This window comes from Chinchilla lanigera, unplaced genomic scaffold (genome assembly GCF_000276665.1).
Source record: "Chinchilla lanigera isolate Chin_1 unplaced genomic scaffold, ChiLan1.0 scaffold00018, whole genome shotgun sequence".
Classification (NCBI taxonomy): Eukaryota; Metazoa; Chordata; class Mammalia; order Rodentia; family Chinchillidae; genus Chinchilla; species Chinchilla lanigera.
In genome coordinates, this window is record NW_004955419.1 from 21276788 (window position 1) to 21290083 (window position 13296).

Sequence of the window (13296 nt, forward strand, 5' to 3'; positions counted from 1 at the left end):
CGCCTCCCCCTGTCCTCCGCCTCCCACCGCCCGCGCCCAGTCCCGCTCCCGCTCCCTCTCCCGGGCTGCCGCCTCCTCAGCGCCGCGCGCGTCTCCCATCAGACTCCCCGCCCCCAGTGCAGCGCCGCGCGGACGGCAGGGCGGCGGCAGCCAGAACGAGGCCGGGCCCTTGGGCGCGCGTCGGAGCCTGCGCGGCGCCGGGCCCATTTCGCGGTGGCACCGAGGCAGACTCTGCCTCGGGGCGAGAGGGCGTCTGGGGCTGAGGCGCCCGAGGACAAGGCGGGCCCGCCGTGGAAAAAGAGCCGGGTTGCTTCCGGACCTGAGCACAGGCAGCTTCACCCTGTCCCTCCTGAGGTTGCTCCTGAGGTCTCTCAAGACTTCTTGACTCTCTGTCGGCTGCTTGTGTGTGTTTTCCCCAGAAGAAAGCGTACATAACAAAACTTTCTCTAGAGAAGGACCAGGTGAGAGAAGACAAAGACAAACAAGCATCTGTTGATACTGTCCCATTTTGCTGATGGGAAAACTGAGTCGTGAAGGGGCCCGAGAATGTAATGAAACGCGCCCAGGTTGAAATTGTAATGAGAGCCAGAAACAGGGGAAAGGAAAAAGGTATTCCAGGATCTCAAGTCAAAGCCACACTGAATCAGAATTAAACTTTCTTATACAGGGTAGTCCAGAAAGCACAACTACCCAGGCATCAATTCATTCATACTTTATTTACAGAAAAGATACTAAGTTCTGTTACCTTATAGAAACTGGAAGAGGTGAGCAAAATAGATCAAGTTCCTGCCTGCTGTCTTATAACTCTTTGCTGTTAAAGAGTTATGAAGGCATGTTAAGTACCTTCAAAAAATTTCAAACCCAAGTGTCTTTAGAAATAGTACAAGGTAAGAACTGTTAAAAATTGGCAGGAATAAAACTAAAGATCATGGTTAATAGCAGGACCACGGATGAGGCGCTGTTAGAAGACTTATTCATGCCTTATTTCATCTTCTCAAAGAGTATCTCAAAAACAGAATCAGCTACAAGAGGAAAGGAAAAGTTTATTTGCAAAGAGGTAAGGGAGTTATGCTCCAGGTCTGACTTGCCAAATAAAAGACAGCAAGATTTTACTCATGTGTAAGGGGAAGGGAAAAAAAGCATAGAAGTTGCCTTTAAATTCATTGTAAGGAAATCTAAGCACAGGAAAAGTTGGAGTGGGAGCTTGGGAATGGTCAGAAAAGGCCAGGGAAGGAGGAGAATTCCTAGCTGGTGTGTTCCATTACCATTGCGTGGGTTTATGAGTTCGGTTGAGTTGCTTCTGTGAACCTCCTTCTTCTCTTCTGTAAAATACTGATGTCAGGGAGAACTGCAAAGGGTTAAGATTAAATAATTTGAAAAAGCAGCTGGTAGAAAAACCAGCTGATAGTAAGCATTCGGCAAGCAGTGCTGGAGATCACTGTTTCTTCTGCTTTTTCCAGTTTGATCAGGGGCTCTATCATACCACAGAGCTGGCGAATCCTAAGTATATTACTGGTAACCTTTAGGCCATTAAAAACGGAAGTGAAGAAATAAACTTTAACAGCTGTGGTCTCAATTCTGATTGTAAACTCCACAGTTAGACTGTAAACTCCCTGAGAACAAGGGAAAGTAGTTTCTCCTTTGTATCTTCCTGAGCTCTCTGGAATGTTTGTTGAATTATTCAATGCTGCCGGGGATAAAAAAACCTTCCCTTGAGATTTTCTCCCAAAGCCAGAGAAGTACATCTTGTTTTTAACTGAGGGAAGAGGCTGAAAGTAAAATTACAGTCTCAAACAAGAAGCCATCTGTCTTCCTTCTTTATAATCAAGGAAAGAGGAGTTGTTTCTCTTAGCAGAGTGAATATGAGAGCATTTCTCTCAGATTATAAAAATCTTTTTAGCTAGTGCAGTTGGTCCATGTAGTAACTAGTGCTTATTTTGTAATTAGAACTGTAGAAGCAGTTAAATATGTAACAGGCTGTGGCCGTGCTTCATAAAAATGTATTTTACTTTTTTGGAGATACCTTCCCTAGACACGGGTGATGAGTGAATATAATTGAAAGCACGTTCCCTTATTCTTGATACAAAATTTAGTCTTCTCTTCAAGGGTTAATAGAACTAGGAGTTCTAAGGTTCGGCAAGGAGCTCTGTAAACATACTAATTACGTTCGTATGCACCATATATGCATATGAATGTGATGTTTAAAAATTATACCTTGTCATTAGCCTGAGAGAAACTAACGCCTCCAGCATTGATATTCTGTACCTTCTAAGAACGAGTCTATTTCTCATCCCCCTCGTGTTCAAAAAAGCCTCATAAAAGGAGTGATTTAGGGGCTGAGGGTTTAACTCATTGGCAGAGTATGTGCTTAGTATTGGCAATGTCCTAGTTTCAACCTCCCCCCAAAAAAGAGTCATTAGAGGGGGAAAATTATAGTTCCCTTTCAATCTTTCTCATAAACAAGTATGCATAGCATTCAATGAAAGCAAACTACAGCAAATTCTGAAGCCAAGAAAGATATTTTTTCCCCTAGCATGATCAGAACACTGACCTCACCACCTTAAACTGTTATCCAGCAAAGCCCCTTAGGAAGAGCTTAGGTTTGTTTTTCTTTTTCTTTGAGGGGGAGGGGAAAATATATATATATAAACTTATGTAAGAACAGCATCTGCACTAACAGGATAAAATTATAAGGCCTATCAATCTTGGTGCTGCAGGGTAAAATCGGATCACTGGCTGAGCCAGGCAGAAATGCATCCCAATGGTCTTAGCATTGCATAATTGGCCATGTGAGTTCCAGGGTTTCTTGGTGCTGGCCACTCACTGAGGAAAAATACTAAACTAATGAACTTCTCAATGATTTTAATATAGCCTGACTCATTCTTCACATGATTTCAGCTTCTGGGTTAACAGATGTATAAATGCAGCTATACATATGGATATCTGTAACTGCTCAGAATAGTCCTCTCATTTAAAAAATGTGGCATTTGATGCTTTGGCTGTGTTCGTTACATTTTAGCACATACTGTGTTCACAGCCACATCCCACAAGAGCACAGTCTTTTAAAACAGCAGAGCCTCAGCTTCCAGATCTGCCTCACAGCCACCTCCTCAAGCATTCACATATCACCCCCAGGAGATGCTCTAAAAGTGAAAACTAATTGTAACCAAGGGCTATAACTGTTCATTCATTACCAGAGACCCAAGATCAGCTCTATTCCAGGCTTTAAAAAATGTATCTCAGATCTAAATGTTAAAACAGAAACATTTAATCTGCTGGGAGATAAAATAGGTAAAACTCTTGAAAACATGGTTGTAAGCAAGGACTTTCTGACCAGAACCCCAACTGTGTAAAAAATAACATCAAGAGTCAATAAATGGAATTGTATTAAATTAAAAGGCACCTGAACAGCAAAGGAAACAACCAACAAAGTAGAGGCAACTTCCAGGATGGGAAAAATTTTTGCCCACTATTTTCTGCCTTGGACAGAGAATATCTAGAATATACAGAGAACTCAAAAATAGACATCCCTCCCTAAATAAAAGACCCAATCAAAAATTGGCAACTTAAATGAATAGACATTTCTCAGAAGAAATACAAAAGGCCAATGAATATATGAAAAAATGTTCAATATCTTTGGCCACTACAGAAATGCATGTTAAAACAACACTGAGATTTCATCTTATTCCAGAAAGAATGGCTATCATCAAGAAAGGCTGAAAAGGCTGCAAAAAAAAAAAAATTTTTTTTTTTCTACATTGTTGGTGGGAGCATAAACTAGTACAACCACTGTGGAAATGAGTATGAAGATTCTTCAAAAAACCAAAAATGGAGATTTCACTCAACCTAGCTATTCCCCATCTAGATATCTCCCCCTGAAAATTAAAGTTATCATAGTACAGTGATGCATGCATAGCCATGTTTATTGCACCACAATTCATAATAGCTAAGTCTTGGAAGTGATCTGTATATCCATCAACAGATGAATGAATAAAGAAGATGTGGTATTTATACACAGGGAAATACTACTCTGCCATAAAGAAATAATAAACTTATATTCTGAGTGGTGTAATAGTTCCCCTGTTACTTTTCTGAGTGACTCGAACAAATTATAATAATTCACTTTATTCCGTAATTTTTTTTTTGCTAACTTCTTCCTGTGAGCTAACCATGTTTGGTTTTTTATTAAGTAGCAGGTGCTAGCTTTGCACAGTGGCAGTATCATAGCCAATGAGGCTGATCTGAGGCGTGATTATTGCTAATTGAAAATTTTTTCTAAGTAGCAGGTGCTTAAACATCAGACCTTGCTGTATCCTCACTTGGGAGTTTTAGCTCTTTCCAGCCTGAAGCTAATGTTGATTTTTATATGGGGGTGATAAGGTGAAATAGGAGGAGAAATGGAGACAGGGTCATGTGTATTAATCTGAGAAGAAAGGAGGCAATTTGTAAAGCAAGGAAAGATATTTCTTTAACAGTATATTTCTACTGAAGCACTACAATGGGCCACACACCTAGCTACATGCTTGGGATTCAAATACAGCTAAGACATATTCCTTGCTCTTAAGTGACTTACAGCCTAGTGATATGGAGAGAAGTTGAAACACAGAATTAGAGTGTATTTTAAAAGTAAAGAGAGGAATGCGTAAGCTGAGCATTGTCCACAGAGACCAATTTATCTTATTTATAAAAAAATGCTATATCATATTTTGTTCCTGTTTATTCCTTATAGTCCAACCTTTGCTAGACAAGTTCCCACTTTGTAGCAAATATCATGAAAGGAGCGTGGTATCCAGAAATGTTTCATTGTTATTTCTTCAATGAATATATTTTGTCTATGGATCTCTAGGAATTTAGATTTGTAAATGCCTATAATGTATGCAAGGAAAGTGTTCCTGGAATATTGAATGATTACTTTTTAAAAATGCATGTTTTTCCTATAAAGCTTGTGAAATAGAAGGTATTTATTTTTAAATGGAAAGCTTTTCTTTGGATGACAGTATAGCCTAACACTTTAGCAAGACAGATAAGATTAACTGCAAAAAACATTTTAAAACTTGGACGCAAAAGATACCATAAATAAACACAAATGACAAACATAATACATGCAAAACCTATATACAAGTTTTATATAACACACATCAAAGTTTGTATTTTAAAAAAACCACTAAAAACATTCCACAGTGAAAGAAATAAAAGGACTAGTAAAATGTGAAATGCTGCTCACCTTCACTAATAATAAAACTGAAAATGTAAAGATTAGGGATATAATTCCTCACTTAAAAACTGGTAAAGTTTTAAAAGCTTAATAAGAACCAATGTCAGGGAAGATCACAGAACCCTATACTCTATTTATGGGGACATAATTAGTTATCCTCTTTCTGGAGAGGAATTTAAAAATTTGTATCAAAATGTAAAAAGTATATTTCCTTGAGGCAAGCAACTCTCCTGGGAATGTTTAATAGTAATACAGTCTTGTTTCCAATAAGGAAAAATTGGGGGAATCTTAAATTTCCACATATAAAAGATTAGTTAAGTGATTGGTTCAATAATAGGAAATTCTATACACTTGTTAAAAAATAAGAGGCACTCCATATTCACTGACATGGACCAGGCATAATAACAATATACCAAATGACTATAATATGCTATGAATCAAAAAAGGAGTTTATCAAACAGTATTGCAATGGATACTGCTTATGTAAAGAAATTATGAGAAATACATAGCGATTTGTTAATAGCAGAAGCCTTTAGTGAAGGAATGGGGGTTCCATTGGTCCATTTTTTGCTGCTATTAAAAAAATACCTGTGACTGGATACTTTATGAAGAATAGAAGTTAATTTTGCACAATTTATACTGTGGAGATCAAAGCACTAGCATCTGGTCTTCTTACTGTATCCTTAAGTGGTAAAAGCAAAAGCAGACAAATACTGTGTCCTTCCATGGCAGAAGACCAGAAAAGAGTGAACCCAGTCCCATAAAGCCTTTTCTATTTTATTTTATTTTATTTTATTTTATTTTGGTTTTTCTCCGGTACCGGGAACTGAACTCACAACCTTGTGCTTGCCAGGCAGGCGCTTTGCCGCTGAGCTAAATCCCCAGCCCCCCCCCTTTTTTTTGTTTTTGTTTTTGTTTGTTTGTTTGTTTGTTTTTGCGGTACCAGGGATAGAACTCATGACCTTGCGCTTGCCAGGCAGGCGCTTATGCCACTGAGCTATATCCCCAGCCCCCATAAAGCCTTTTCTACAACAGCATTAATCCATTTATAAGGCTATTCGGACAGAGCCTTCTTCATATAAACACCTTCCAAAAGACCCCACCTCCAACATATAAAGTTTTGTTTTGTTTCTTTGGTACCGGAGATCGAACTCAGGACATTGCACTTGCCAAGCAAGGCGCAGTACTGCTGAGCTACATTCTGGGCCCAGGAATTAAGTTTCTAATGCATAAATTTTGAGGGACACATCAAACCATAATGCGAGTAAATTGGGGTAAGGTAGATCAAGACAAAGGAGTAATGGACACTTTCTAAATTATAGACTTGTACTTTTGAAAGAAGCATGTATTATTTTTTAAAACCATATTGAAGTATTCTGATTAAATCACTATGAAGAGCAGCAGTCCTTCCAAATGATGTCAAAATCATGAAAAACTAATGTATAAGGCTTCACAGTACAAAAATAGATCACAGTTAAATTCAGTGGTCAGGAACATCTTCATAGAAAAGTGTCCCGTCAGCTGGTACTTGAACAACAAGTAGCTTTGGATAAGTGAATGTAGGGGGAGAAACTGAGAACTCTCAGGTATAAAACTATCCCACTAAAACTACAGGCTAGGAAATGAATAAGATCAGTTGGATGTTCTATTTATTATTGCACCACAAACCAAGGTAAACCCTGAGGATTTAAAACAACAAGCATACATTACCCAATCCCATAATTTTGAGAAGCAAATATATACAGCTGTTTTCACTTGGGCTGTTCTCAGGTGCCTGCAGTCAGAGAGGGCATGAGACAAGAGTTATCTTGAAATTTCCTCACTCACATGCCTAGCAGGTGATATTAGCTGTTGGCTGTCAGCCTGAAACCCTACTTGGGGTCCCCGCCATGTGACCTGGGCTTCCTTACAGCATGGTGGCTGGCTTCCAAGAGGAAATGAGAATCCCAAGAGAACCAGGCTGACACTGCATTACTTTTTATAACACAGGCCCAGAAGATACACAGCATCACTACAGTCAACAGGGCTATTCAGATTCAAGGGAATTGTAGTGGTTGATTGATTATGTCAACTTGAGAAGTTTAGAAGCACAACTAACTTGGCTCAGCAATTGGCTCAGCAATTCTACACCCTAGGGTATACAGGAGCCACCCTAGGGTAGATCATCACCTAGATAATATAAAAGGGAAATGAAGAAGGACAGAGGAACTTCCATTCCTTTTGGAGGAGCTCCAGTCTTCACCTTCAGCTTGGACATCGTCTCCTGACTTCTAGTGCAGACTCTTCGGCTTCCACCTTGGATCCTTCAGCCTTCCTTTGCAGACTCATCAGCCTCCTGGTACGGACTTGCACGGAGCTCTGCAGTGAACTCCAGACCCTGGACTGATTCCTCTGCTCTTCAGTGTGCAGACACCCTCTGCACATTTCCTCATACAACTCTCTGGCTGACCGTCGTAAGCAAATCTTGTAATTTCTTATAATTGTACATCTTGTGTTATATCTGTTTCTCCAGTAAAACCCTGACTGATACAGGAATGGAGATCATATGTACCCCACCACACACAAACATCCTTGATGGAAGAAGTATCACTATCACACTCTGAGAAGAATATGTGGGATAGGAGGGCATGGAATAGGTTCTCCTGTGTTGCCACGGTTACAACACTCTCCAATCTCTTCTGACTAGGGCCAATTTCTCTTATCATCTCATACCTTACCTCTTGGCATCTATCTTGGCCTGGGAGTTTGCAGTTCCTACTGACAAGATGACCCAGAGGATTTTGAGTAAAGTGGTAATAGAGTGAGCATTTTGCTTTAGAAAGATCACTATGATGATATCTTACAAGGAAGAATAGAGGGAGGAGATATTAAATAATAACAGCAGCCACTAAAGCTATACCCCTACTCGTCAACTCCCCTGCTCAATACAGCAAAATGATGCTTAAGTGTGATTGATAGAGTCCTCCATATTCTTTACTGAAGCATTCAGTCTTCACAATGCTCTCGATGGGCCTCAATTCTTATAGAACCAGATGCTTCTGTGCCTGGCAGGAAATTCCTAGGCCATGGGAAGTAATTGAACTTTTTGATAATACATACCAAGGTACCACTTCAAGGATGCTAACTGATATTTCTCCCACTGAGCAAAGGACATAGACTCCCTGGGAAGCAAGCCTGACTTGACCACCAACTCACTCACTTCTCAAGTGCTCCAATAGTGTGCCTCTGAGTGTGATGCTGTGGAACAAAATGGAAGGCAGGGGAGGGAGGGCTGTGCAGTCTGGCTGGACTAGCAATTTCAAGTTTGGCTATAGTCCTCCCAGCTTCCCCGAAGTCCTGTTAAGAGATTTGTGTTGGGCAATGAAAATTGTAGCATGAGCCTGGTTTTTAAAGTTTCTTTTCCTAACTACTATTATTTTATCAAATATACTGTCAAAATCTACCTATTCTTTTTCTCTGAGCTGTTTTCTTCCTTTCTCATGAGTGCTAGACAGAGTCATTTTCCCTAATACTATGTAATTTAGAAGAGACTGTGTCAATTGCATAAAATATTTCTAATCTCCATAATTAAGATGCTGGTCTGACAGCTTTGCTCTCTTACTCCCTCTCAGCTAGTTGCAGGGATGTAGATAGACATTTAAAAAAAGTACTAAAGCAAAATGACATGGTGTTCCCCTCCCATAGGGCTTGCTCATGATTGTCACCAGCCTCCCTGGTTGCCCTACTGGAGAGTTTCGCTGTGGTTTCTTTGAAAGTGGAAAAAAGAAACTATTCCAAGATTCTATAGACTGTTTTCTTTCCATTCTCAGAAAAATGTATGTCTGTTCTCAGTTTTGATTCAAAGAAAATCCAGATGGCCCCCACTATGACCTGACTTTAAGATCAGTTTCCAGCAAAGATTTCAATACAGAATGGTCACCAATAAATCTAGGTAGAAAAACCAAATGACTAAACAAATCCTAGATACTGTAAGTCCCGAGAGAAATTTGGAGGTGAGAAGTGGCAGACCATTGCGGTTGTTGGCAAAGAATCTTTGAAGAACATATAGTCAGTTTTCTTCTATTTTGGGGGAAAAAAATCAAAGGTAACAATTTATTGATGTTGCTATATAGTCAACTCTTTTTTTCTGCTTATTACTAATTTTTTTTTTTTTTTGTCTTTTTGAGACAGGTTCTCACTAGGCAGTTCAGGCTGTTCTTGCACTCACTTTGTAGCGCAGGCCAGCCTCGAACTCCCAGCAATCCTCCTGCCTCAGCCTTCTGAGTGCTAGGATTACCGGTATGCGCCACCACACCTGGCTCTGCTTCTTACTAATTTGATCATCTCTTCAGGTATAACATATAAGTATAATTTCATCTTCATGTTAATTCTATTAAGTAAAAATTATCACTACTTTAGAGATTAGTGAAATGAGGTATAAAAAGTAGTATAGATAGACTGGATTATGCTGTTAAAATGAATTCTCCCTCAAATCTAGGTAGTATAATAAAATGAAAGTTTATTTTCCCTTAGCAGATGCATGACATAGCAGTTAGCTTACCTGTGGAGAAGAGGAGTTGGTAATGTCTATTCCACATAGTTGTTCAGGTACTTAGGATTATGAAAATTCTAAGCTATTTTAGCTACATCTTGTGTAACTTGAGCTCTTTCAACTTTTTGGTAGGAAGAAAGGTGTTATGGTTTGTGTATGCGTGTCCTGCCAAAGCCTCATGCAGTCATAGGTTGGGCTTCTACAGTTTTTGATTGATCTGTGGTCCAGCGCTGGGATTATAGGTGTGAGTGCTACACCTGCTCTGGGGTAGGGAGCCTGCATACAATATAAGGGAGGGAAAGAGGCTTGCTCTGCTGCTCCTCCCTTTTTGCTCTTGCTGCTTTTGCTATTTTCCACTGCCATGAAGTGTTGCCATCTGCCATTGCTTTGGAGCCAGATGATTATAGACTGAAACCTCCACAAATGGTGAGCTAAATAAACCTTTCATTCCTTAATTTTGGGCATCAGGTATTTCATCTCAGCAATGAGAGAAAAGTAACGAAGACAGAATTTGGTACCAGGAGTGGGGTCATTGTTGTGATGTTGCCTGAACGTATGCCTTAAAAGCCTTTGGAATTAATTTGGAAAAGTTTTGAGAGACTGGCCAAAGTGACAGTCCTTGTATATTGTAAAATATATTGAAGACTCTGATTGAAGCCTGGAAAATCAGTGTACTGATGAAAATGCTGCTGGTTAAGATGAAGCTCAGGAGGCTTCAATTGAGAAGGACTGCACCCAGGTAGTATATTGCACTTTGGCAGAAATTTGGTCTGCATTGTGACTGTGTTTAGAGATATTGCCTGCTTGGAAAAAGAAAAATTTCAATGTAGTCTGTTGTTGGGATAGTGGTCTGGTTACTGTTGAGAGCTTTTGGTCAGATCCATGTTTGAAATTAAGAGCAAAGAGCCAGTAAAATGATATGAAACATTTGGCCAGAGGAAAGGCTGTAGTGAAACTGTGGATTGCAATGATGAAATGGAGGAAAACATGATTGTTAAAAACAGGACAATGAAAAAAAATGAACTGAAACCTTTCACCTGAAGAAAGAGTGTGTTTAGGGCTGGGGATTTAGCTCAGCAGCAAAAGCACCTGCCTGGCAAGTGCAAGGTCATGAGTTTGGTTCCCGGTACCAGAGAAAAACCAAAAAAAAAAGAAGAAGAAAGAATGTGTTTAAATTTTCAGGAGATCCTTTTTAGTCCTGCCATGTTTTGTAAAAATTAATAGCAAGGGCCAGGGGTATAGCTCAGTGGCACAAGCATCTGCCCGGCAAGCACAAGGTCCTGAGTTTGATTCCTGATACAAAAAAAAAAAAAAAAAATTATGGAAAATTATGGAAAAATAATGGCAAGCAAGGACTATGATTGTAATAGTTATTTTAATATAATTTTAATGTTATTTTTAGATATACATTCATAATCAGGTTAATTAATCACAGTATTGTGTTTTAACCTTGAATTTTGGTCATCCTTTAAATATTTTGTTTTTGGTGTGGGAATGAGTGCAAAAAAATAAATCTGCATATATGTAATTGTTATATTAATGTAAATTTCACTAGACCAAGACATGTTAACTTTTCACACATCTGCCACTAGAGGCTAGAGTTTAAGGAAATGTCTATGGTTATCAAGTTGACCAGGGATGGACTGTGGTGGATAGACAACTGTTAGTCAACTTGTAACACCCAGCTGAATTGAGTCAGCATGGTGCTGGGTGTGGGAGGTCCACCTGAGGATTGCTGCCAGCAGCAGAAGAGGCAGAACTGGAGACAAAGAAGGACAGGCTGTTGGGAGCTGATAGAAGCTATTGGGAGCCTGTTGGAAGCTATTGAGAAGCTGTAGGGAACTGTTGGTTTTCCTGATGAACTAGGCTGTTCTCATCAGAGGAGGAGCTTGGGACCTTGTTGTCAGTGAGAATGGCTACAGTTCACTTTGGGGGAGCTCTGGTCCTCACTTTGAGCATCGCTTCCTGGCTCTGGTGGGGAAGATGGTGCTGTTCAGCCTCCTGGAGAAGCTTGTCACATTGGCTTGTCTGATGGGAACTTGGTTTTCCTTATCATTGGAGGAGCTTGGGACCTCACTGTTGCTGAGGATGGCTGCGGTACTTTTCAGGGGAGCTCTGGTTCTTACTTTGCATGTTGCTTCCTGGCTCCAGTGTAGATCCCTCAGCCTACTAGCACAGATCCTTCATCCCACTGGCATAGACTTTCTGGCTTACACACTGATCTTTGGGCCTTCCCAGTGCAGATCTGTGAAATAGGCCTGCACAAGACATTGTTGTGGGCTCTAGGCCCCCAGCTATACTCATGGGAGGCATTGTTATGGGCTCTAGGTCTTCAGCTGGACTCAGGACATTGCATAGAATCCAGGCCCTCAACTGGTCTTTAGTGTGTGAACAGATTTCCTGAACTCTCTTTTTGTATATGATTCTTTGGGTGACTATTATAAATAATCTTATAAAATATGTGTTCTGTATTATATTGTTCCCCTTGCAAAACCCCAAACTGCAACAAGAGGATTGACTAATTGTCTATGGATTTTTTCATCCACTTCATCACCCAAGTGATGCAAGTTTCTTTTCTGTTGCATTTTATTAGTTAACCCTAGTTACATGTCCTCACATAAGCTAAGGGGGAGGAAATGTCAGAGAAACTGATTATTTGTCACTGTAACTATACCATACCTTTTTGTCACTGTCACCATACCAAGAAGTAATAATTTGCCCACTGTCCAAGTTACTAAGTGGCAGGATTGGAATTCAAACTTAAACTCTCTGACTCCAGAGTTCATATTCTTAACCACTGAAGATTTTGTTTGTAATTGTGTTGTGGAGACAAAAGTGACCATAGTCCAAAAACATTCAATGGAGGAAAGATATCCTGTTTAATAAATAGTGTTGGGGAAACTGGCTATCCACATGCAAAAGATTGACTCTAGACCCATAACTCTCACCATACACTAAACTAAAAGGAAAATGGATCAAAGAGCTAAATGTTAAAATAGAAATATTTAACCTTTTGGAAGATAAAATAGTTAAAGCCCTGAAGCCATATGTGAAGGCAAGGACTTTATGAACGGCACCCTGGTTGCACAGAATATAGTACCAAGAATCAACAAATGGGATCATATTAAAAAGCAGCTACACACAAAAGAAATAACCAGCAGATTGAAAAGACAACCTACAGAATGGGAAAAAAAAATTGCTACCTATTGCTCAGATAGAGGACTAATATCTACAATATATAAGGAACTCAAAAAAATTAGTTCCCTCCCAAATAAAAGACCCATTTAAAAAAATAGGCAAGTGAAGTGAATGGACACTTCATAGAAGAAGTACAAATGACCAATAAATATGTGAAGAAATGTTCAACAATGGTGGCCATTAACAAAACGCAAATTGAAACAACAGAGATCCCATTCTACCCAGGAAGAATGCCCATCATCAAAAACTCAAATAATAAATGGTGGCAAGGCCCGGGATGGGGGTGGAGAAGGAGCTGTTCTGCGTTGTTGGGAATGTAAACTAGTACAACTACTATGAAAATGAGTATGGA

The 13296-nt window shown here is 39.7% G+C and overlaps 1 protein-coding gene across 1 annotated transcript in view; it reads right to left on the reverse strand.

The window, feature by feature from the left end:
- Nucleotides 1-507, reverse strand: part of Slc44a1 (solute carrier family 44 (choline transporter), member 1) — a 184712-nt gene extending 184205 nt beyond the window's left edge. The window contains exon 1 of the mRNA XM_005382780.2: nucleotides 28-507. Coding sequence (XP_005382837.2) covers nucleotides 28-507 — 480 coding nt within the window. The remainder of the gene's footprint in view (nucleotides 1-27) is intronic.
- Between the last annotated feature and the right edge of the window lie 12789 nt (nucleotides 508-13296).